Source organism: Gobio gobio (assembly GCF_949357685.1).
Source record: "Gobio gobio genome assembly, chromosome: 23".
NCBI classification, from domain to species: Eukaryota; Metazoa; Chordata; class Actinopteri; order Cypriniformes; family Gobionidae; genus Gobio; species Gobio gobio.
In genome coordinates, this window is record NC_137119.1 from 26549191 (window position 1) to 26574550 (window position 25360).

General features: G+C 38.9%; 1 protein-coding gene across 1 annotated transcript in view; it reads left to right on the forward strand.

Annotated features, from left to right (window-relative positions):
* The window catches only part of pan3 (poly(A) specific ribonuclease subunit PAN3), a 38190-nt gene that overhangs the window by 1269 nt on the left and 11561 nt on the right, over positions 1–25360 (forward strand). Inside the window, exons 2-15 of the mRNA XM_079805874.1 lie at positions 4407–4528; positions 4649–4718; positions 4815–4885; positions 8110–8254; positions 8454–8707; positions 8799–8903; positions 9005–9062; positions 9405–9566; positions 10003–10119; positions 10618–10719; positions 20558–20723; positions 21396–21483; positions 22354–22493; positions 22600–22729. Of these exons, the coding sequence (XP_079662000.1) occupies positions 4407–4528; positions 4649–4718; positions 4815–4885; positions 8110–8254; positions 8454–8707; positions 8799–8903; positions 9005–9062; positions 9405–9566; positions 10003–10119; positions 10618–10719; positions 20558–20723; positions 21396–21483; positions 22354–22493; positions 22600–22729 (1730 nt within the window). The remainder of the gene's footprint in view (positions 1–4406; positions 4529–4648; positions 4719–4814; positions 4886–8109; positions 8255–8453; positions 8708–8798; positions 8904–9004; positions 9063–9404; positions 9567–10002; positions 10120–10617; positions 10720–20557; positions 20724–21395; positions 21484–22353; positions 22494–22599; positions 22730–25360) is intronic.

Consider the following 25360-nt stretch of genomic DNA (forward strand, 5'->3'; position numbering starts at 1 on the left):
CAAGCAATAGGCACTTCTGGATCAGAGACCTTGAACAGCGATCACTGGATTTTGGAATCCACCACCACAAACAAGCAATGTTGTCAATAAATAATATTATTACACTGGCACAGCAGCCGATTAAATGTATGCAACAGACCGTAATAAACTTATGATTTGTGAAAAATTTACCTATTATGCAGAATTACAGCAACTTGTCATAACTTGTCAAAAGGATCTTGTAAAGTTGGTAATAACAAGCCCCACCCATTTAGAGGGATGATATGATATATGGTCAATTTTCAATATGATTTGGTCATTTGAAATTAGTCTGTCATTGACTTGCTATAGCTTGGCCCTCTGTAATTTCATGGTTGGACCACCAATCACAGAACCGAAAGTGTTAGGGGGAAAAATCCTAATATGGAGAAAATGGGCATCTACACAGCACCACACAACTGAATACACAGATCTGAAGGGGTTATTTCCTCAAAAAAAATTTAGATGTCAATTTATTAATTCCAAAATAACATTAGAACTGATTACTTTTTATTTTAAATTATTATTATTTTTTTTCTGCAACTAAGGCCTAGTCCACACGTACACAGGTATTTTTATAACCAGAGTTTTTCCTCCGTTTAAAAAAAACAATCATGGCCACACAAGCAAGGTTTAAAAAAAAATCTCTGTCCACATGAAATTTCAAAACCACGCTAGGCTTGCTACGATAGTCGGTGTTGCCGGTGTTACCGGTGTCCAGACTCAACACCGGTTACATCACTTGCCCACCGTGGCACCGCCCACCGCCTTTTTGATTTTTTTTATAGTAATAAAATAATTTAATTCAGTTAGAGAACTGACAATACAAATAAAAACTGAACGTATCTGCTTAATAAAGCAGGATCCGACCGTGAGTCTCGGCAGCGGCAGGAGTCATTCATCAGATTTAAGAGTGAGGAGCTGACTGAGATGATCGCGGAAGATTTGGTTTCAAAGCGAAACGTAAAAGCGCCTATTTAAGGGAGTTTGTCATTTGTTTTGTTGTTGTGTTTTTCATTAAAAATAATAGGCTAATGAACCCACAATTTAAGCAACCCGCAGCCGAATTGGCGCTAATTCAAAACCTAAAGTAAAATGTGCACGGCCGCACAGAGCGCGCATTGTTTACTTTCGCCTGGCTCCGCAGTGCGAGCCTCCGCGCTACGCTGACTGCGCACATTCATTTTTGCCGCGCGCAAACAAGGCTTTACGGACGAACTGTTACTCATTAATGGCTTGCATCTCAATCATAGACTGATCTAGTGCTGGGCGGTATGACCAAAAATGTATATCACGGTATTTTTCTTAATTATATCGGTTTCACGGTATATGACGGTATTTTTCACCCCAGGCATGACCGGGTGTTAACCACGTTTTCTACTGATTGAGAGGAAATACTGCAGTAGATTGACTGGAATGCCCTATTTTACTGTTATGATGAGTGAATATTGTAGAAAAATTCCACACTAGAGTTTGCAAAGCCCCACAAAATGATGCTGTGGAGAGACAACCAATAAAACTGACCTGCAACACACTCATTACATGCACATGAATATTAAAATATGACAACAGAGAGAGAAAAAAACAGAGTTGAGGACACCTTAAGCATTTAAAAAATCTTACCTTGTTGTTATAAAAATCCTATATAACAACAAACTGCCAAAACGAGGGAGAAACGTGGATATTTGCAATACATTTAAGAGCACTCTCTGAACAAATGACACATCAGTTCAACACAGTTACTTTTTTGCCCATTCTTCTTTGAATTGTCAGTTTATTTATTAACTTGCATCATTCATTGTCTTTTGTATAGCAGAATAATCCATCGTGTCATCGCGGTCGTGATCAGTAAGACGTGATGAAATATGTGCGCATACACGCTTCGGGTTCACGTTTAGAGCACTATAGTATATGAAATATGTCCATAAAAAACGTAAACGCGCTCGCTCCCGTCTATATCTGATATATGATCCATGTGGTGAGCATTGTTAATCTCATCAGAGCGCTCCGCGCAGAAACCGCTATTCAAAGCTACTTCCACCATTGCAAAGAATCCACTCATGTAAACAAAAGCGATAATGGCGTGCAATCTAACGTCAAACAAAGGAGAGAACGTCGCACACTTCGACTTAATAAGCCGAAATCTCCAGTTTCACCGTCTACACGACAACGCTGTAACCGGAGTTTCTAAAAATCTTCACCCTGGCCGGAGTTTTCAAAAAAGTCCGGTTTCAGTAACCGGATACTGTGTTTGCGTGTGGACACACAACCGCGTGAAAAAAGCTGCGGTTTTGAAAATCCCCTTTTTCATGTGGACAGGGCCTAACTGACTAATTAATTTTGTCGACCAAGCCTCTTCTCGGCAACTATTAGGGGGCAGCCCTAGTTGTAATGAATAAATGTTAAAGGGGTGGTAAAACACATTCTTTTGAAGGCTTGATTGTGTTTGTGGGGTGCACTGTAACATGTGTTCATGCTTCGTTTAAAAAAAAATTGCCTTATTTTTCATATATTTGACCTTTATTCTACACTGCTCTGTCCCTCCTTGTAAAACGGTCTGATGCTTTCCGGGTTGTATGAAGCCAGTCCCTCAAAAATACGCAGTGGGCTCAGATTGGTTAGCTGGCCCAGTGTGTTGTGATTCGCTAACCGCAGTGCACGTCGGAAACGTCACGCCCCTTACCGCCCGAATCAGACCCAGAACATTTGAGTGAAGATGATCGAGCAGAACCTGTTCAGTCCTCGAGAGTAAAGACTGCGGATCTATAATGATCGCTACTGAATGGCACTTTAACTTTTGTATTTTTAGAACGATTATAGCCAAATATCTGTCGCAAGAACTAACCCAAAACAAACACTAAGCACTGGCTTTAACTAGTAAGTAAGCCAAATCACACACAGAACCATGTTTAGCATGCCTGTAGATAAACAATACATAAAAGCTCTAATCAAAGAATCATTTACACTAATGCCAGGTTCGCTGTTGAGATTTTATCGTTAGTGTTTGTAACGATAGGTGTTCGTCGGATAACGTTAAGTATGAATGAGCATTTAACAGACTGGTTTGCAGAACAGCGTTGTCATCTGTTTACTTCCTTGCTACAACCTATTACAGGAAAACACATCGATGAAAAATAAATCAGACTTACAGGTTGTGGCCCGTAAACAGCTTCTGTTTGTAAATCCAGCTTTCAGGACAAGCCGTTGTGCATATCCTGTATTGAACTCGCGAAGTTTGTGGAAGATTGTGTTGTCCTCCGTGAAATGTGCAGCGCGCGTCGTGCATCCACGCACCGGCAGTGTTTTTTTCACGCAGCTGACGTTGTGCAAATCTGGTATTGAAATCGCGAAGACGGTGGATGCAGGGAGCCCTGCGCGCGCCTGATTCCCTGCTGACTCAAACACACGTGCATATAACATGCTGTATGTTAAACGCTCTGCAACGCACCCCCTTCCCAAGGAAGGCTGAACAGAGCAAGTACCCCAGACCTGCAATCCGGATGAAAATAACAGCGTTTCTTCGGCATTGCGGCAAAAACACAGCCTACTAACGCTTCCCCGCGGCGATACAAAATTGCCTCGCCCCCCTTATTTCATATTCCCCGGAGGAGGGGTTTATGTAAATATTGGGCCTGGTGATGTCAGCAAAACCTGGGTGAATGTGTAGTAGTCCCTAGCGGCCGTTTGCTGTAGTCCTTAGAAACTGATTTCTTTAAAAGCAAATATCTCCCTTTGCTTTAAACTTTGAACGTTGTAACTTTGCAGATGTTGTTTATGCTCAAGCAGCAACATTACACGTTAGCTAAAGTTAGAATAGTGAAATCGTGGTTTACCACCCCTTTAAATGGCTTGCCATAGGAAGGAGTCATTGTTCACAGGCAATATTGAAATATCTTTATAAACTAATATATAATATCAAGCATGTTTTTTGCCAGTGTTTTGATGACACTTTATATGATTTGCTTGAGTCGGAGTGCATTTTCACAATAAAGTGTGAAATTATTTCCAGCGGCTCCTAAAACCTTGTTTTTGTATCCAGAAGAAATTCTATGGCACTTGCATTTTAGGAGAGCACATTAATCTTTTTAAACACTTAAAATATATACCTAAGCAACGATTCACTGCAATATTTTGAATTATTTATTTTATTTGAATGTGGAAAAAAGGAAAATCCAAGGCACTCTACTTCAAAATATTAAAAAGCCTCGATTTTACTGGCTATTTCATAATAGAAATTTTAAAAGACATGGGGGTGGGGGGAACACAACCCACACGTAGCGGCACAGACAGCCTTCTTCAGGGTGGGTATTTATTTTATTTAGTTTGAAAAATCATAACATAGGACTTTAGTAAGGACTAGTAAGATATTATGTGTTTTTTTTTTTCAGTCCCTGGGATGGAGGGAGGTGCTCTGAATGATGCCAGTCTGACCAACTCATACTTCAGCAGCACCTTTATTGGGGTGAATGGGTTTGGAGGCCCAGCAGAGTCCAAATATTCAATGATGCAGGTAACTTAAACCACTAGTGAAACCTATAGATGATACTAGCAACTGGGTCTGTCAAATTGAGCGCACAGTGGAGATTCATAATGGTACGCTTCACATGTTGATGGTTGCTTGTGTTTTCAGAGGATGACCAGCAGTAGCAGTTCTCCAAGTCTGCTGAACGATGCCAAGAGCTTCAGCCACAGCACACATGGTGTGTGATAAAATTGTTTGAATCTTTTGTTTTGGAAATAAAGCTGTTGTGGTAAGATTTAAAAACCTATTCTTATGCATCCACTCCACTTTTTAGATCCAGTAAATTCCCCAACATCATCTCTCTTCAGTGATTTTGGTGCTTTGAGCATATCACAAAGGAGAAAAGTGAGTGTTTAATATGTCAGTTATGCTGTTAATATTGTGACTGGGTATTTTGTTGATGCAAGAATTACATGTATCTTTTGAGACATAAGGAGATAAACATTTTCATGCCACTTACATTTTGGGTCAGACTAGTCATCTAACAACTGACTTGTTAATTAGTACCTTAAAACAATTAGCAGAAGCACACAACTATACTCACAGCCTTCTGTGTTTTAGCTTTTAGAGAGTTTGCAGAGGAAAACCAATACGTTTTGTATTTAAATTCCTCAGCATCAGTCATGCTACAGCCACATACAGTGGGGCAAAAAAGTATTTAGTCAGCCACCAATTGTGCAAGTTTTCCCTCTTAAAAAGATGAGAGAGGTCTGTAATTTTCATCATAGGTACACTTCAACTATGAGAGACAGAATGAGAAAAAAAATCCTGAAAATCACATTTTCTATGGGGTTGAGATCTGGAGACTGGCTTGGCCACTCCAGGACCTTGAAATACTTCTTACGATGCCACTCCGTCGTTGCCCGAGCGGTGTGTTTGGGATCATTGTCATGCTGAAAGACCTAGCCACGTTTCATCTTCAATGCCCTTGCTGATGGAAGGAAGTTTTTACTCAAAATCTCACTATACATGGCCTCATTCATTCTTTCCTTTACACGGATCAGTCGTCCTGGTCCCTTTGCAGAAAAACAGCCCCAAAGCATGATGTTTCCACCCCCATGCTTCACAGTAGGTATGGTGTTCTTTGGATGCAACTCCGCATTCTTTCTCCTCCAAACACGACAAGTTGAGTTTTTACCAAAAAGTTATATTTTGGTTTCATCTGACCATATGGCATTCTCCCAATCCTCTTCTGGATCATCCAAATGCTCTCTAGCAAACTTCAGACGGGCCCAGGGCTGGACTGGTAATCTGGCATACCGGGCATTTTCCCGGTGGGCCGACACACTTTGGGGCCGATACAAGGTTATTTATTTATTAAATTTTTTTGCCACGGACTGGCCCATCATGCAGGGACAGCGGCCCATTGGTTTGTCTTCTGAATTGACAGGCCAAAGCGAGAGAGACTTTCCCTCCTCCATAGACTGTGTCCATATTAGGCGCTGTTTAAAAATTTGGGCGCATGAAACTGCAAAAGGCGAATATCCGCGCAACAGCGCTGCCGCTGACGAACGTGCGCTGCGTTTCTGCTGCTCTATGAAGTGATGAACCGGCACTTTGACTCCGAATGTTGTTTTATACAATCGTGTGATATGAGAATATTAAAGGTTCTGTGGTGAATCAGCTGAAAACAGCCGCGACCATGTAAATACATCACGAGGTAAATTGGAAAACAGCAATACACACAACTACAAACTTGTCACTCTAGCACAACCAAATTCAATAGTTTATTATTATTTATTTATTTATTTTCGAAACCATATACCTATGGTAATGAGGAGCATGATTTTACCTGTGACTACCATGCCCATACAGTTAAATGAAACTGACCTACAGTTAAACTCAGTTAAAATGTCATTACACTCTAAAAAAAAAAGGTTCTATATGGCACCAAAAATGGTTCTTGGCTCGTAATCATAGGGGAACCTTTTTTAGTGCTATATAGCACCAATTTTGGTGCTTCAGTGGTTCTTCAGCGGTTCTTCACCGGTTCTTTGACTAAGGTGCTATATAGCACCTCTGAAGAACCGCTGAATTTAAGGCCCTAACCCCAGTTAAAACAGTCAAGAGGAACTCATGGGCCGGATGGGCTGGGTTTGCCAGGGCCGAATTTTAGCCCCAGTCCAGCCCTGGACGGGCCCGAACATGTACTGGCTTAAGCAGGGGGACACGTCTGGCACTGCAGGACTTGAGTCCCTGGCGGCGTAGTGCATTACTGATGATATACTTTGTTACTTTGGTCCCAGCTCTCTGCAGGTCATTCACTAGGTCCCCCCGTGGAGTTCTGGGATTTTTGCTCACCGTTCTTGTGATAATTTTGACCCCACGGGGTGAGACCTTGCGTGGAGTCCCAGATCGAGGGAGATTATCAGTGGCCTTGTATGTCTTCCATTTTCTAATAATTGCTCCCACAGTTGATTTCTTCACACCAAGCTGCTTACCTATTGCAGATTCAGTCTTCCCAGCCTGGTGCAGGTCTACAATTTTGTTTCTGGTGTCCTTTGACAGCTCTTTGGTCTTGGCCATAGTGGAGTTTGGAGTCTGACTGTTTGAGATTGTGGACAGTTGTCTTTTATACTGATAACGAGTTCAAACAAGTGCCATTAATACAGGTAACAAGTGGAGGACAGAGGAACCTCTTAAAGAAGTTACAGGTCTGTGAGAGCCAGAAATCTTGCTTTTTTTGTACGTGACCAAGTACTTATTTTCCACCATAATTTGCAAATAAAATTATTAAAAAATTAATTAATTTGCTTTAAAAATCAGACAGTGAAATTTTTCTCATTCTGTCTCTCATAGTTGAAGTTTACCTATGATGGAAATTACAGGCCTCTCATCTTTTTAAGTGGGAGAACTTGCACAATTGGTGGCTGACTAAATACTTTTTTGCCCCACTGTACATTTTAGATGGACATCAGTTGCCATTACATTGTGTCTGACGTTGCATTGTAAGATGATGTGTCAAGGTAAAACACATCTCCAGACCCTTGTGTTTTGTTCCCTTCTATCTGGTTGTTTTTGAATGCAAGAACACGTCTTCTGTAAACACCCCCTATGACAGGGTGTTCAATCTTTTAGTTCCCCAAATATTACAATCCTCATGTGAGGGACCCCCATCCTAAAATTTAAAAGGCATTTTATGTATTGTTTTTATGTATAAAGACCCAATTCATATTATGAAAAAAATATATTATAAATGTGTAAAATATTATTTGAAAAAGATTGTTTCTATCGTTACATTAGGTTTTTTCTACTATAGTTCTGTACCGTACATGACAAAACAAATTTTTATCGTTTATTTTTTATTTTTTATTCAATTTATTTTAATCAATAAAAAGTGTATCTATTTATTTATTGCAATCAAATTCTTTAATTATAAATAAATAACCTGACACCAGTTTGAAAACCCATTAAAACGAGTGATTGGAATAATTATACAGGGGTTCCTTAAGACGTTAGTTGTTTTTGAAAATGTTTTGCTTTGCACATACTTAATTTGGAAAAAAGTTGTTGGACTGAAACCATTACAGTTGTGATTTATATCTTTTTTTCTTTTTTTTTTTCTCCAGGCTCCTAACCCCACAGCCAGTGAGTTTGTTCCTAAAGGGGCCCCACGAATGGCCTCCATGTCTCAGACAACCGTGCCAGCATTCACCTCCCCCATCTTCCCTCATCCTGGCCTGAGCAGCTCCACAGCGGCTGCTCTTGCACCTGGTAAGTGACTCAACCGAAAAGTACCACCCGGTGCTCTGACATTTTTCTTTCTTTCTGTTTTTGTCTTGATAAACTCATGTATTCTCTTATGCTTCGTATTTCTAGCCAGTCTTTTAATGTGTGTGATCTTTTAGGTTAGATTGTGGTCTCCTTTTTGTGAATCTGTTTGTAATTAGGCTTTGTGTGGTTTCTTGCACAGGTATGTCCCTCTCTGCTGGGTCATCGCCTCTCCACTCCCCCAAAATCACCCCTCACACCTCCCCAGCCCCGCGGCGGCGCAGCCATACACCCAACCCCAACCCCAACCCCAACCCCAACCCCAATCCAGCCAATTACATGGTGCCCACCACTGCGTCTGACCAGGGAGGTGGAGCCCATGTAATTCAAAAGGAGACTGTAGGCGGGACAACCTACTTCTATACTGATAACACCCCTGCTCCCTTGGCTGGAGTGGTATGTTCCACGTAAATCGAAATTTGCTGTGCACTATTATTGTCTTTACCTGCTTTACCTAAAATATCCAATGTGCGGTTTTCATTTTCAGGTGTTCCCTACATATCACATGTATCCACAAACGGCACCTCATGTGGCATACATGCAGCCAAAAGCCAACGCGCCATCCTTCTTTATGGCTGACGAACTCCGACAGGTAATCTGCCCTCATCTGTTAGCCAGTCTTGTCTAGAAGTTGGTTATTTGTTGTAATTTTTCACTTATTTATTGTAAGACATATGTTTGTCTTTTTTGCAGGAGCTGATTAACAGGCATTTGATAACGATGGCACAGATGGATCAGTCTGAGAACACTGGTAAGGATGTGGTTTGTCTTGTGTTGGCATGATATGTTAACAATGTTTTTGTTTTAATGGACAACGTGGCAACTGTTCAGTTATAATGTCTGTTTTGTGGTCAGTGCATCTTGGTTCACCTGCTGTCTGAGAATAAAACCACAACCTTTGTCTGTCTGTCTTTATTTAGATTGTTTTGAAAACATCTACATGGTTATCCACCTATGTGTCATCTATATGTATCTATCTATACCCAGAGCCACACAAAATTCTTTTACAGTATGAACACCATGTTTATTTTATCAAGTGTGTGAGACCAGGTGTGTTGTATGTTTGAAGTTGGCTGTTCCATCTCCCCTTTAGGAGTGCCATCTGAGGTAGACAGTTACCACAGCCTCTTTCCCCTGGAACCCCTTCCCCCACCCAACCGTCTTCAGAAAACCAGCAACTTCAGTTACATCACTTCCTGTTACAAGGCAGTCAACAGCAAAGATGACCTGCCTTACTGCCTCAGGAGGATACATGGTGAGGCATAAAGTGGTTCTATGTACAGCTAGTGATTTTGCACTGGCATAAAAAAGAAATAATTTAAAGTTCAGTACGTTTAAGTGCTCATGGTTGTGAAATTACCGTGAATTAATATATCAAACAATTGGCAGTGCTAAAGAAAGCAGTGAGGGCGCAAGGCAGTGCTAAAGAAAGCAGTGAGAGCGCAAGGCAGTGCTAAAGAAAGCAGTGAGGGCGCAAGGCAGTGCTAAAGAAAGCAGTGAGAGCGCAAGGCAGTGCTAAAGAAAGCAGTGAGGGCGCAAGGCAGTGCTAAAGAAAGCAGTGAGGGCGCAAGGCAGTGCTAAAGAAAGCAGTGAGAGCGCAAGGCAGTGCTAAAGAAAGCAGTCATAGCACACTTAATTGTTTTGTTTAGTACTCGCATGTAACTTTGGAAATTACTTTTATGCATTCACAGGGTTCAGACTGGTCAACACCAAGTGTATGATGCTGGTAGACATGTGGAAGAAGATTCAGCACTCCAATACTGTGACCCTTCGAGAGGTCTTCACCACCAAAGCATTTGGAGACCACTGTACGAATAACTTTGCTTTTTAAATGACTGGGCATGTGCATATCCAAACTATTGTGGAACACTGCTTTTGGTTTCGCCATGATGCATTTCATTTTGGGCCGATGAAGTGATGCATATTTTTAAATAAAAAAATGCAATTCACTCAGATGCTGAATTGATTACCTCTGCTGTGAGGTGTGTTTTTAAATGTATGGATTAAAATTCATTTTGATTTTCGGTGGGTGGGGGCGTAAAGTTTACCCCCATAAAGAAAAATAAGGCCATAGGTAGTTTGACCCATTTCTTATAAAAAAAAATTAAAAAAAATAATATATATACATACATACATACATACGCACACACATATATATAGGTGTTTGTTAATAGTAATACTTATTATAATTAATTATTATTTTTTTTTTTTAAACAATATGAAACCATATATGAAAGATTTTCCTTTTCATTATCATGGACACTTGTCATTGACTTTTCGTAAATGATCACATCTGCCCTCAACAGCACTGGTGTTCTCCTACGACTTCCATGCGGGTGCGGAGACCATGTTCAGCAGGCACTTCAATGATCCGGCAGCGGATTCTTACTTCACGAAAAGAAAGTGGGGTGAGTGTTTTCTTGCTTAGTTGTTTCTGTGTCTGTCTGTGTGTGTGTGTGTGTGTGTGTGTTTGTGTGTTAGAGAGGATACAGCCGTTATTTGCAGAGTATGTAAAATGTCTGGTGGCAGTTGCGTGAACATGTAGCGAGGAAAGAGGAAGGAGTGGTTGAAACCGATCCTGCCTCAGGTAGGTTCAGTACCTGCAAGCTCAAGACTGACAGAGGAAGCAAAACTCAGGGATGATGTTTAGCTATAAACAGCTGCTATGCAAACCATAAAGCACGCGTTTATTATCAGGATGGGTAAAGACCAGTCCCAACATCTAAAAATATACACTTATTCATATATATTGATTATAAAACTTTTATCTAAAACATTGGCGCTATATAAAAAGTTTTATTGCCCATGTTTTTGTCAGCTGCTACCATTCAATCACAGGGTTTAGACATTAATTTAATGTTAGTTGTTCCAATGGTAACTAACTAAACAATAAATGAAACGCAAATGTTATGGTTATCTATAAGTCATTTTTGCTCAGTAGTATGGCTTAATTAGATCGTCAAAGGTCAGATGCAAAGACATTGGTTAAAGGAGTCATGAACTGGCTTTAAAAAAAAAATGATACCGTTGTCTGAGGTCAACTTATGATGTTCGTGTGGTTTTTACATTCAAAAACATCATAATGAATAAGTAATAGGCTACTTTCTGCCTTGGTTTTGAGGCTCACTGAAAAACGGTCGGTTTTGATGGGCGTGCCACACTGAAGACTTGGAAGTAAACGCCCACGGCTAGGATTGGATAAGATTTGCATATTTAATGAGCTTCTGCTCCCCTGTCAGTGAAAGCGTGTGGCAAACGGCAACCGGAATGAATTGCCCAGCCCACAGCCAGGGCTCGCAAAATGTCTTTATCAAACAAACACTGATTCATCTCTCATCCACCTGCGATTGATTGGAATGTTATTTCTGTATCATTTCACCCGGTCATCAGTGAATATAACCGTGAACCGTATACACACGCGCGTCGACAGGCCGGTGATAGCCCGTGTGAAAAACACATAGCCCCGGGACTTTGGGCTTTGTGAGCTGCCGTTACAAGTCCGAGTCTAATCACGAATGAACCAATAACACCTTCTCCAGCCTGTGACAGCATGCTAAGGTAGTAATCAATAGATATCAAACGATCTGTAACAATGCAATACTAACACGCATATAAAAAAACAAACATGTTTTACTCACATAGGTGTGTTGCACCGCTCCTGTCGGATCCAATATAGAAGGCACAGCATTGTGTTTTAATCTCAATATGTCTGCAAATCCAGTCTCAACCTGTATCTTGTTTACAATCGATTCCGCGGTGAAAAGCGAACAAACGCAATGTCTTGCGCACATGAGCTGGAACCGGCATCTCCACGAGTCGGTGGGCGGGCTTGAGGCGGTGCTTCTGCGTCCTATTACGTCAATAGTCGACATATTGTGAGAGAACTCGTTTTCTGGGCCTGGGGCCTGTACCATGAAGGTAGTTGAACAAACTCAGGGTTACAGGATTGGTTTTGAGTTGACAAAACCAAACCGATGCAATCAAGCTTTATTGGTACCATGACGCAGCTCATCAACTTTCTCTGTCAACTCAGGCTTTGATCCTGAGTTTAGGATTTTAGCTGTGACATCAGTACTGAACAGCCAATCACATGCTGTGGATCAGTGAAACTGACATCTACTTCTCGCGAGAGAAGCAGCGAAATTGATTTATCTCTTCTGCAGAATATTACATGATTGAAAATATTAAGAATTTAAACAAATGTACACAGGAAGAAGAAAAGAGCTGTCTATGAAAGCTGTCAACTTTAAGAAAAATCTTACTTAGTCAGTACAAGTAAAAGTTATGAAGTTAGTTTAGTTGATATATAGAGAGAATTGAACATTTAAACTCGCATGTAGTCATTTTTATCGCTTTATTTATTGATTTTAAAGCTTATTTGTATGACCTTTATATAGGCTATTTATATTAATTTTAACTATGTGCCTATTAATGATTGATTAACTAAAATGATATATGTGTAAGTGATTAACCTGTTAAACTGCAACCCCACTTTGGGGCTCACAGCTGAAAACGACCTACCTGAATTAAAACAATTATAGCTCCTGAGAACAGTGTGCTACAGGCACAATTAAGGTATCTTTGGAAAGAAGACACTTGGGACTCTACTAAAAAGCAATCAGAGTTGATAATTCTCAAACAGATAAAAAATTATAATAGTTGAAATGCCTCAAAAATTATTTGCACTACACAGAATGTTGTATTATTTCATGTAAAAATATATGAAAATAGACCTGGAGGAATCCAGTTCAGTTATGGATTGAAAGCCACACGACTTATCAGTTTATATTTCAAGTTTGAGGAAGATATAATGAAAAATGTGGTTCCTGCAAGCTTTTTTCCAAGACTATGTCTGTTCCATTTCTCCCTCCGCCTGCTTGAGGCACATCCCCAGAAATGACATCTCCCAACTAAAACAATTGCAGTTGCTAAACAATTTGCACTACATGCACAATTTAGACATCTTTAAAAAGAAGACACTTTAGAGTTTATTACCCAAACATTAAAGTAGAAAAAAACTTAGAAAGACAAACAGTTATAGAAGTTGAAGTGTCTTGAAGATGATTTGTGCTACAATGAACACTTTATTATTTGATGTAAAAATATATGAAAATAAGCCTGGAGGAATCCAGTTAGTTAATGAATTGAAAGGCAAAAGTCTCATCAGTTTATATTTAAAATTTGACGAAGATATCATGAAAAATGGGGTTCCTGCATGCTTTTTTCTAAGAATATGTCCAGGTGCCAAGAAACCTACAGGAGACTTGATAACCTAATGTTATGAAGTGTACTGCAAGCTGTTTTAGCCATCATATATGATGCTTGAATGCTTTTTCAACTATAAAATAATAGGCAGAACCATAAGACTTTGTATTAGTGATTTATTTGTACAACAGAACTTATAAAAATATAATAAAAATGAAATATTAATAAAAAAGAGCTAAACTTCTTTGCAACTGAAAATACAACAAGTAATATAAGTATAATAACTATAAATATAACTAGTAATATAAATAACAATATAATATAAATATATAGCTATAAAAACACACACAATTTGCAAATGTAAAAAAAAAAAACATTTACTGGCCTTTTACTGGCGGATTCAGGTCTACAACAGCAAGTGCAGATCTTGAAGAATCTGAAAGCGTTCTTCTCTTTTCTGCTGGTTGGCTGGTGCTTGGATGCCATTCCTCATCTGAAGACTCAACCTGATGCCTGTAGAATGGCAAGGAAAGGAATGAGAATTAGCACTGCATGTCCTATTTCTGTATAGTTTGCCCATTCAATCAACAATCACACTGTCATCATTCACTCTAATTACAGGCCATCCCATGAACAATGAAACTGATGGGCAGTCGGTTAGACAGCATTCATATTGACGGCGGCCCATACATTCTCACACAGCCCAAGCATCAATCTAACGGCCGGCTATACAGTGAGCATTCATATTGACGGCGGCCCATACATTCTCACACAGCCCAAGCATCAATCTAACGGCCGGCTATACAGTGAGCATTCATATTGACGGCGACCCATACATTCTCACACAGTCCTACAATCAATATAATGGCCTGTGATACAGTGAGCATTCAACAATCACACAGATGGTCGGCCGTCCAGAACTTTTCTTTTTTCGTCAATTTGTTTTTGTAGCACAGGGGAAAAAAATGCATTTTATATATTATATATATATATATATTTTTTTTTCTGTGTGTGCTAGAAAAAATGCTAAATATCAGTATATGTATAATCTATACTGGTATATTGTAATTTTTCTAGCACACAGGAAAAACATAAAATAAATACAGTCTCAATATATATATATATATATATATATATATATATATATATATATATATATATATATATATATATATATATATATATATATATATATATATATATATATATATATATATATATATATATATATATATATATATATATATATATATATATATATAAACAATTACATGTGTTATATATATATATATGTTTTATTTACACACACATGGGGAAAAATTATATATACTTTTTCCCCATGTGTGCTAGGAAAAATGCAAAATATCAGCATATGTATAATGCATACTGGTATATTGTAATTTTTCTAGCACACAGGAAAAACATAAAATAAATACAGTCTCAATATATATATATATATATATATATATATATATATATATATATATATATATATATAACAATTACATGTGTTATATATATATATATATATATATATATATGTTTTATTTACACACACATGGGGAAAAATTATATACTTTTTCCCCATGTGTGCTAGGAAAAATGCAAAATATCAGCATATGTATAATGCATACTGGTATATTGCATTTTTTCTAGCACACAGAAACAATAAAATACATACATTCTCACACACATTCTCAATATACATAAACAACTACACATAGCAACTCACCGGTATATTATTGGATCAACTTCTCTGTCAACAAGCACCGTCACCGCTGTGTTCACTCTCCTTTTTCACATCGCTGCTTCGAGTGAGCTCAAATAAAGCATTTCAGCACAATAAAAACTTCTTTTGACGATCCATTGGATAATACATTCCGTCCAGTTAGTAAGATTAGCAAACAGTTACTACAAAGAGACCTCTGTTTGTTTACTAGCGCGTTAGCTTTTAGCTGTCAGATGGGGGGTGTCAGGCTCGCTGCATCTCGTCGGAGATAGCGCCACATTGGCACATTCAGATGAATAAATATTCACGCCCATGTGACAAACATACACATGCAAGGTCTCGTTGGAATCGTGTGCTCATTGGCTACATTTTCTGTCAGTCATGACGATTCAATGCTTTTATTGGCTCCAGATAAACAGACATTATCATTGGATGAGCACGTCATGACATCAGATAAAACGATCGCTATGGTTGGATATTTTTGACTATATCGCGGCTATCTTTGCATGTTTTTGAGTGGGGTTAGTTGGATTTTGTTCGTAACATTCTAAGCTTTAAACCCATGCCACTTTATTCTACCGGGAGACTGTTTTTGGTGCATTATTTTATTGCATAACAGTCTAGTATGATACTTCGCTCCGCAGAAATGCAATGTAAACAAAGGATTAACCATCAATATTACACCGTTATTGTTTCGTTGGATTAAAATGCTCTATGGGATGTTATTCAGTGGACCCTCACCTTTCCATTCGTTCTGGAATTGTTTGCAATGGATGCGTGTTTGGCTCGTAATTAGGACACTAAAGGTATGTACTCTGTTTTTATTTATAAAATCGTTGATGTGTATTGCTTACATTGATGCAAAAATACAGCCGTTATAAGCTTTTCAATGAAAAACAGTGGTCTGTCCTCGATGCTTGAGGTTTAGACCTTTAGAATGATATATAGTTTGTCAAGATTAATGATGTTTTTTTACGTTAAATCTATTAACAAACATTACACTCGTGCTAAAAATAGCGCTTCAACCCGTGCACGTGCTCATGAAGCTTATCAGGTTAAGGGTATAATAATTACTTAAATGATATCCAAGTCATTCAAAATTATTATTATAATAAATAAGCATTGTTAAAAGCCAGACACTTTAGTCTTTTAAAACCATTTGCTATGTAGTGACCTTTAATTTGGAGTAGAAACAGGGGGAGTGACTTCATTGCATCAGAGGTGTGTCACTTTGCTCGCAGCTGATTGGTCTAATTTCAGTTTGAGATCTCTTATCCAGAACATAACCTGCCCTGGAGCAGGTTAGCCGTGGAGCGTAAGTTACTATGGAGATGAACACTGCTAAAAGCCAAACCACTTTAATGGTACCTAAAACCCAGGATTGGCACAAACTAAGCTTAAACACATCTGGCTAGCCAGCTAAACCGGCTTCATGGTATAGGCCCCTGGTGTCTATAAAAACTTTTCTTTGACTAACAAGGACGTTTTTAGCTCTTAAACTTATAGGATATTCTTATATCACGATTAACTTTTATATACCAAAGGCTCAAAGCAAAGTTGATTTCTCAATTCATCACCCCTTTAATAAAGTGAGATTAAATACATGAAGTATATTTGTATTTAACATCAGTTTTTGTGTAATCGAGGTGAGTAAATGCATGTTCACATTTAGTCTAGAACTACAATATCATGTTTACACAGTGCACACAATGCCTCTGCACTTACACCTGTTTTCTCTCAACACTTTGTCAGTCAATAAATGGGGAAAAAAGTAACTTGGATATTTTGTTTTATAATTTTAAAGGGGTCATGAACTGCGTTTTGTTTTTGTTTTTTTTATGTATAGTTTTATGATGTTTCCTGGGGTGCACTTACAGGGAGTGCAGAATTATTAGGCACGTTGATTTTCTGATCATATTTTTTTTCCAGGCACATTTGATCAATTCCAAACCACAGTAATCCTAATAACTACTATTGATTTAGTATTTAATAATGTATAAGTGATATATAGTTGTTCATGAAGGCTGGAAATGAAAAACACCTTATATTCAGGTGTGCAGAATTATTAGGCATGTTTTCTTTTACAGATAAATTGAGCCAAAAAAGAGATTTAACTCAGACTGAAAAGTCAAAAAGTATTAAATGCCCATGAGAAGGATGCAATACTAATGCAATACTAGACATTGCAGTTAAGGCATGACCATTGGACAGTGAAATGCTCGTTGGGTCAGCAGGATCTGACAAAAACAGGTGGTGAAGTAAAGACACCTGTTAACTGCAAAAGAATTAAGAATTAAGGTGAAGAATTAAGGGTGAAACCATCAGGAACCCTTTAGTCTCCAGCGCCACAATTTTCCAAAGCTGCAACCTACCTGGAGTCTCCAGAAGTGCAAGGTGTCAGGATCTCAGAGACTTCAGTTAGGTAAAGAATCCAAAAAAATGACCCCCACTAAATAAGAATCATAAGCTGAAGTGTTGTAAAATACATGAAGAAGGTTTTTTTATAGGCTTTATGGACAGATAGGTTGAGAGTGACTCTTGAAGGACCAGCACCACATCCTCTAGTACCACTGTTTGAAGAATTCATCTTCCAGAATCTGGCAGTACGTTTTGGGAGTTCATTTTAGTCCATCCTGAAGTCCGTTTTGCAGAGATGGACTAAAAATGAACTCCCAAAACGTACTGCCAGATTCTGGAAGACACTTCAGCTTATGATTCTTATTTAGTGGGGGTCATTTTTTAGGATTCTTTACCTAACTGAAGTCTCTGAGATCCTGACACCTTGCACTTCTGGAGACTCCAGGTAGGTTGCAGCTTTGGAAAATGGTGGCGCTGGAGACTAAAGGGTTCCTGATGGTTTCACCCTTAATTCTTCACCTTAATTCTTAATTCTTTTGCAGTTAACAGGTGTCTTTACTTCACCACCTGTTTTTGTCAGATCCTGCTGACCCAACGAGCATTTCACTGTCCAATGGTCATGCCTTAACTGCAATGTCTAGTATTGCATTAGTATTGCATCCTTCTCATGGGCATTTAATACTTTTTGACTTTTCAGTCTGAGTTAAATCTCTTTTTTGGCTCAATTTATCTGTAAAAGAAAACATGCCTAATAATTCTGCACACCTGAATATAAGGTGATTTTCATTTCCAGCCTTCATGAACAATTATATATCACTTATACATTATTAAATACTAAATCAATAGTAGTTATTAGGATTACTGTGGTTTGGAATTGGTCAAATGTGCCTGGAAAAAAAATATGATCAGAAAATCAACGTGCCTAATAATTCTGCACTCCCTGTATAATGTTAGAATGCTTTTTACATAAAAATTGTCATAATTTATAAATAAAAGGCATTTTTGCCTTCTGCTCTGAACGCTCCGTTTTAAGGGGTGTGTCCGCTGGGAGACTTCAGTGTAAATACCCACTGCTGTGATTGGCTAACGTCTTTGCATTTGAAATGGTATTACTCCCTCTTTTAGCTCGTTTTTACTATTACAGCTCTCATGGTTAACTAATCGGGAAAAGTGTTGCATTATATTTAGATCTATGGCATTATATTAAGGTTGTGGCAAGAAAGGTTGCAGTGATGATCATTGTAGCCGATCACACACATGCTGAGCGCATGAAAGCAGTGATCTCGTCATTGCAGCTCAGTTTCTGTACACTAATGAATGCTGAGGCGGTGCTTGCCTCCCTTTGACGTCATAGATCCCCACTTTGAAAAACCTGTCGTTTGCTGGGCCTGGTGTCTATAAAAGCTTTTCTTTGACTAACAAGGAAGTTTTCAGCTCTGAAACTTACAGGATATTCTTATATTACTATGACCTTTAATATATCAAACACACCTGCAAACTTGTCGCTTTTCGGCGACAATCGCCGTTTTCTTGGTCAATTGGGTCATTTACGTGAATCGCGTAGAACCGGAGAGTTTTTGTTTTGGGAGGGAGGGGGTAGGTTCAGTGCACGCGTATAACGTTACCGAACGGTCCGGTACCGAATCTTTTAACAGTTTACAGTCGGCTTGTTTGAAGCGCGGAACACACTTCAATCCAAGTTCCCACACGAACATATTAAGTATTCAGTCCATTTTATCACGAGATTCAAACGATAAATGCTGTTTTGACGCTCTATATATGGCGTGACTGGTCACTTCATGATCACAGTTCAAGCGGCCGCGCGTGAACGCGATCATCTGTGAAGGCGATCGATCATCTCTTACTAAAGAATAAACATGAATGAAGGTATGCTGAGGATACATTACAACTTACTGTCATGTATATATGTGGTGTAATCGCTAAATCAGTGTTTCAATGACATCAATATAACTGCTTGTAAACTAAACCATAACGTTAGCATCACATAATTACCTCAGGCAGTCATTCAGTGTGCACAGAATTTTATACACTAGAGAAATCAACTCTTTCACTAAATACAAGCTCTATATTAGCCTATATATTCATTACATTTTACTTAACCTCTTAGTGATGTCTTGATTATTTCATGCATGTTAAATAAACCTGTCATGAAAATGACAAGACACTGTATATAAATTATTATATTTTAACAACAAATTGGAGAACTATTTTATAATTAGATTTAGAAGTTAATGCAAAAACTGCCTTATGTGAAGTTTACATGTTTGCATACAATGAGTTATTTGAGTGTTGATTATTATACCTAAAAATAAATAGCAACTGAATAATTTGGGCTCTATTTTGTTAACCTTTAATATTAATGTGCAAGTAAGGGCTCCCTGTATAGTTTACAGCAATATCTTCAATACACTTTTAGATATAATTTAATTAATTCAAGGACAGACACTTTTTTTCTTCTTCGGTAAACAACTGTTAAATCTAAAAAGCAATTTTGTAAAACTGCTGTACCGAACTCCATGATTTCAAAACTGAGGTACGTACCGAACCGTCAGTTTTGTGTAACACCTCTGCTGTCAGTCTTTTATTTTTTGTCATGCGTCACAACACTTCCTCGAGTTCCAGGTGTTTCCGTGTTGTAAATAAAATCATTTTTTAAATATTAAATGTGTCACTCTCTTTAAGTCACGCTCAGAAATGTCATTTGCATACCTCAACCCCCCCCCCCGGCGCGCGACACTGTCACCTTTTTTATTTTGAGGAGTTTGCAGGTCTGATCACAAGCTCGAGGGAAAGTTGATTTCTTAATTCATCACCCCTTTAAAATGAACGCATTACTTTGATGGTTACTTGAAAAAAGTAATCTGATTTTGCATTACACTTTTTATAATTCATTGTAATTATTTTAATCTTATATTCATGTATTTTTTGATTAGGGCAGCATGAGCTCCCTCCACCACGGCAACATGCGGGCCTGTTACCAGAGTCTCTGATTTGGGCCTACATCGTCCAGCTGAGCTCAGCACTGCGCACCATTCACACAGCTGGGCTGGCCTGCAGGGTCATGGACCCTAGTAAGATCCTGATCACTGGAAAGACACGGTAAAGCTTCACATATTACTCACTTAATCTAGAACTGTATTCTTGTAACTGCTGGGCGTCAGTTGAATGGGTTTGAAATTATTTAAAATCTGCAGTGTTTGGCAGCTTTAAGCAAATGTTTAAAGGATATACTGTTAATATATTTTTTGCATTTTCTTTAGTGGGGCCAGCCAAAAAACTACTGACCTAATCGTGCAAATAATAACTGATTAATGAACTTTAGAGAGGGTGACCATATTTTGATTACCGGCAATGAGATACTCAAATGATACTCAAAGTTTACTCAAAGATGCCTTAATAATTTCAATACATTTAAATTATGCCCCCTCTGTATGGATAAAAAAATTGTTATATTAGGGCCAGGACAGGACTTGAAAACAGGACATGTCCTGGGAAAACAGGACGTTTGGTCACCCTACCTTAAGATAAAGCACAGTTTTGTAGAAGCTTTTTGAAGACTTTTGAAATGAAGGACAGTCAAACCACAGATCAGTCAGTGTTCTGTGGGGCCCCTATTTTATAGCCGTAAATAGTGAATGGAGAAGTTCACTTTTAGTTTGTTTGTTTTTGTTCTTCCTTTTATTGCACACTACCTGTCAATCCGCTTCTCTGAGCAGCGTTTACACATATAAAAACATGCAAACAAACTCAATGTCTGTTGTTTCTCCATAGGTTACGAGTCAACTGTGTAGGAATGTTTGATGTCTTAACTTTTGACAATAGTCAGACCAACCACCTGGCGCTGATGCCCCAGTACCAGGTACTGAACATCTCCTTTACACCCAAACATAGACTACGTTCACAATGTCAGTCCAAATCCAAATGTTTTTTTTTGTATCCGATTGGAATTTGATCTAAAATTGTTGATGTCCACTGTTCAGATTCAGTGTCCATGCCGCTCTTTAATTTTCCTGGATATCTGCATTGGTTTCTATGGCATTAATGTTGAGTTAGTAGGCATACGGCAAAAACAACAAACCGCAGCATGGAGGGGTTTGCAATACAGATGTTGTCTTATTTACAACATAACATTGTACAGCCACCGTGCGCTGGACTAGTGCGTTATGATGAGCCAACGGGAGCGGTTTCATTCCTAGCTGTCGCATCCGCCGGTTTAAAAACATGTCTCCATTATAGGCTATTGTTGTTCTGCTCGTCCGGCACTTTATAGGATTTCTAGAAATGCGAATAGGATTTCAAACCACATAGGAAGTAGCTTGAAACGGATTTGTGAAAATTGCATTGCATGTTATTTGTTTGCTGTTCAGACTTGCTAAATCTGATTGGATTTCAGTCGGATATGCACACAACTCGGATTTGTTCTGACAATCTGAACAGCCATAGTGTTATGATCATCATATACATTACTTGACTGCTTATCTGCATTTAATGAGGTCTTGTTACATACACTTTTGTTCAAAAATAGTTTGTTGTTGAAAGAAGTCTCTAAAAATACAAAATTACAGTAATATTGTGAAATATTATCATTTAAAATAACTTTTTATTTTAAAATGTAATTTATCCCTGTGATGGCAAAGCTGAATCACTGTTCATTGTTGTGGAGTTGCGGTTACACTTTGGGTCTAAACTCTTAGTTTCATCAGTTGCTGTTCCTCTTTGTGTCCATCAGCAAGCAGATCTTATCTCCCTGGGGAAGGTGGTGTTGGCCTTGGCTTGTAACTCTCTAGCTGGCATTCAGAGAGAGAATCTGCAGAAGGCCATGGAGCTGGTGTCAATCAACTATTCATCTGACCTCAAGAACCTCATTCTGTGAGCCTCTATCTCTTTCTCACACACATTTTATTGCCTAAATTCTCTCAAAGTGGTTCAATTGTGACGTATGCATATTTTCTTTTGGTCATGTTTCAATCTTCAGGTACCTGCTCTCAGAACAGAGCCGTCTGCGCAGCGTCAATGATATCATGCCCATGATTGGAGCACGATTTTACACTCAACTTGATGCCTCGCAGATGAGGAACGATGTCATTGAGGAGGATTTGGCCAAGGTACTCATATTTGTTGTTTATATTTTCTATACACCAGTGTTTCCAACAGAATGTCACTGTTTAAACCCTTTCATGCATAGAGGTCACTACAGTGGACAGCCATTCAAAAAGCCCTTTTCTTGCGTATGAAGGGTTTTGATGGCATAGTTGCACAACTAGAGTGGACACTAGTGCATCATCCTTTACACTGCCACCCAGTGGCAAGCTGTTGTATGTGGATTTTTTTTCTTCTCCAAACCGAGATGGCCGACGGCCAGTCAGAAAGTTGCTCCGAAGTATCCATCCATTCCTTCTATCCTAGGAGACTTTTGCAGGTAAAAAAAAAATTAACATATAAGGAATCATATCATTGTTAAATTTACAAAGTTGATTCCATTGATTTTAGATGGGGAGGAACTTCTGATTAATCATCTGTCCACTAAATTGGACATCATGCATCATTAGCTATATTTAGGAATGGGACGATTACCGGTTTCACGATAAACCAAGATAAACTTAGTGACGTTTAGTAATATCTTTTAAAATGTAATTATCATTAAATCCATGTTTGATTATCACGATTTTGAAAACTCGAAGGTAAATCCTGTCCAGCCAGCATCAGTCTGCAAAAACTTTGTTTTTTGAACCAGAAGAAATGGATTTATAAATCCATTTTAAAACAATTGTCCAGACAAGATGATCAAAAGAAGTAATTATAGTAATAATTATAGTAGTATTAATTTGTCTGGCTATCACCAGACCAAGCTCAATCTTTAAAGTCCCTGTAAAGTCAAAACTAAACATGTGTTCTGAGTTCTTCACACCACAGATAAATGTGTTATTAACCACCCAGCCAAATTTGAATCATAAAAAAATCCGGGAAGTACATAAAATAGCTTATCAAAAACCTGAAAAAATGAGCAGCATTCTCTGCTCTCAAACGCTGGGGGTGTGTCCGCTGTCGGCGCCGAAACCACGCCCACTCGCGGGAAAGCGGCAGTAGCACACTAGACAACACTCACTGATCACGAGCGTCTATGATCACGACGCACCAGATGTCGGCGGGACAGGAGGATGAAAGCCTGGGCGGGGGATAGTCGGTTCTGCAGCGGATTATCAGTGAATCCCAGTTGTCTCCGGTGAAAGTTTGTAAAACGATCCGGTGTAAAGTCACTGCAGAGGTGTAGGTGTCGGTGATGATCCTCAGCTCTCCGTCAAGATGGCTGTTCACAAAATTAATCCACCTCTTCATCGTTTTTGTTTTGTAAGCTGTTATGTAAGTTGTTGACTATAGTAACTAACAGTACTAACAGTAACTCGCGATCGAACTGATGCGAATGTGCTCGAGTTATGATCGTGTTAGGGGAGGAGCCAGGCGTCATCCAGTGCGTCATCGAGCCACCGTTTTAGCCCCGCCCAGAAAATCCTGAACACAGCAACGGTGAAAAACTGTTTAACGGTCTAACTTCTGAATTCAGTACTTCATAGTTCACAGTCTTTGTAATGTGTTTCAGCAATACATTTCTAACATTTATAATGTGTTTAGAAACAAATCTCAGAATTGCCTTTACAGGGACTTTAAGATTGAACATTGGTCTGGGGAGTCTGCTCTGTGTTTTCTACTGCACTAGAGGCGTGATCAATGAGCGTTGTTCAAATGCCTCTGGCCCTGTCCCAAATGGCGCACTTCATGTGCACTTTCGGTCTTGTGGACTTACAATGGCCACTGTGTGCGCGCGTGTCCGTTAAGTCTACGAGACCGCAGGGTGTCCCATTTGTCATTTTAGGTCTCAGAAGGGTGCTCGGGAGTGCCCCCTTTGAGGTCGATATGCGCCCTCGATGCGCACTTCTGACTGCAGTCAAAGCGGCATTACGTCGTGAAAGTGCGGACTCAGAGGAAGACCGTGAGGGTTTAGGGTGCCATTTGGGACTGGGCCTCTGTACGAAATTGGATAGTGCTTCAACCAATCAGACCAACTATCCGTCATTGTGTTAAACCCGCCAATAGCGCGCCAGGTGGATAAGCCGGTTTGTGATTGGTCCTTGCAAATTTGTGACAGAAGCAGGATGGAAATTCGAAATCGCCGGTAGATCGGGCTTGGTTTAAGTATTAATAGTAAAGTCCTCTGATTTCATTTTCAGTACAATCAAAAATAGAGATACAAGTATCCTTTGAATGAAACGAGAGAGCGCGTGCGTCTGTTGTGATGCGCAGATGTGCGCTGTTATAATGCGTTTCTATTGACGATGGTCATTATAAGGAAGGAAATGCCACAGAATAGAATCTTGCTTAAAGTACATAGAGTTGCTTGTTTTATTTGTTGTTTGTTGATTTTTAAATGTAATACTTGTTGAAATGTTTTCATGTGTGCAAGAGTTTCAACACCTTCATCAAATTTAAACAAAACCGTGATACTATTGATAATCGTGATCATTTGGTCACTATAATCGTAATCAGAGCCGGATTAAATAAATGGACTACACTAGGCAGGCTGCATTTTTTGGGCCCCCCTCCATCGATGTTATTTATGAATTGAAATCTGAAACTTACCAAAGTTACTAATAAAAGTGAATTCACATTTTACATAGCCTAGTCTTTGGTTACAAATTGGTTGTGTTGTCAGACTATTTTTTGATATTCATTATTTATAC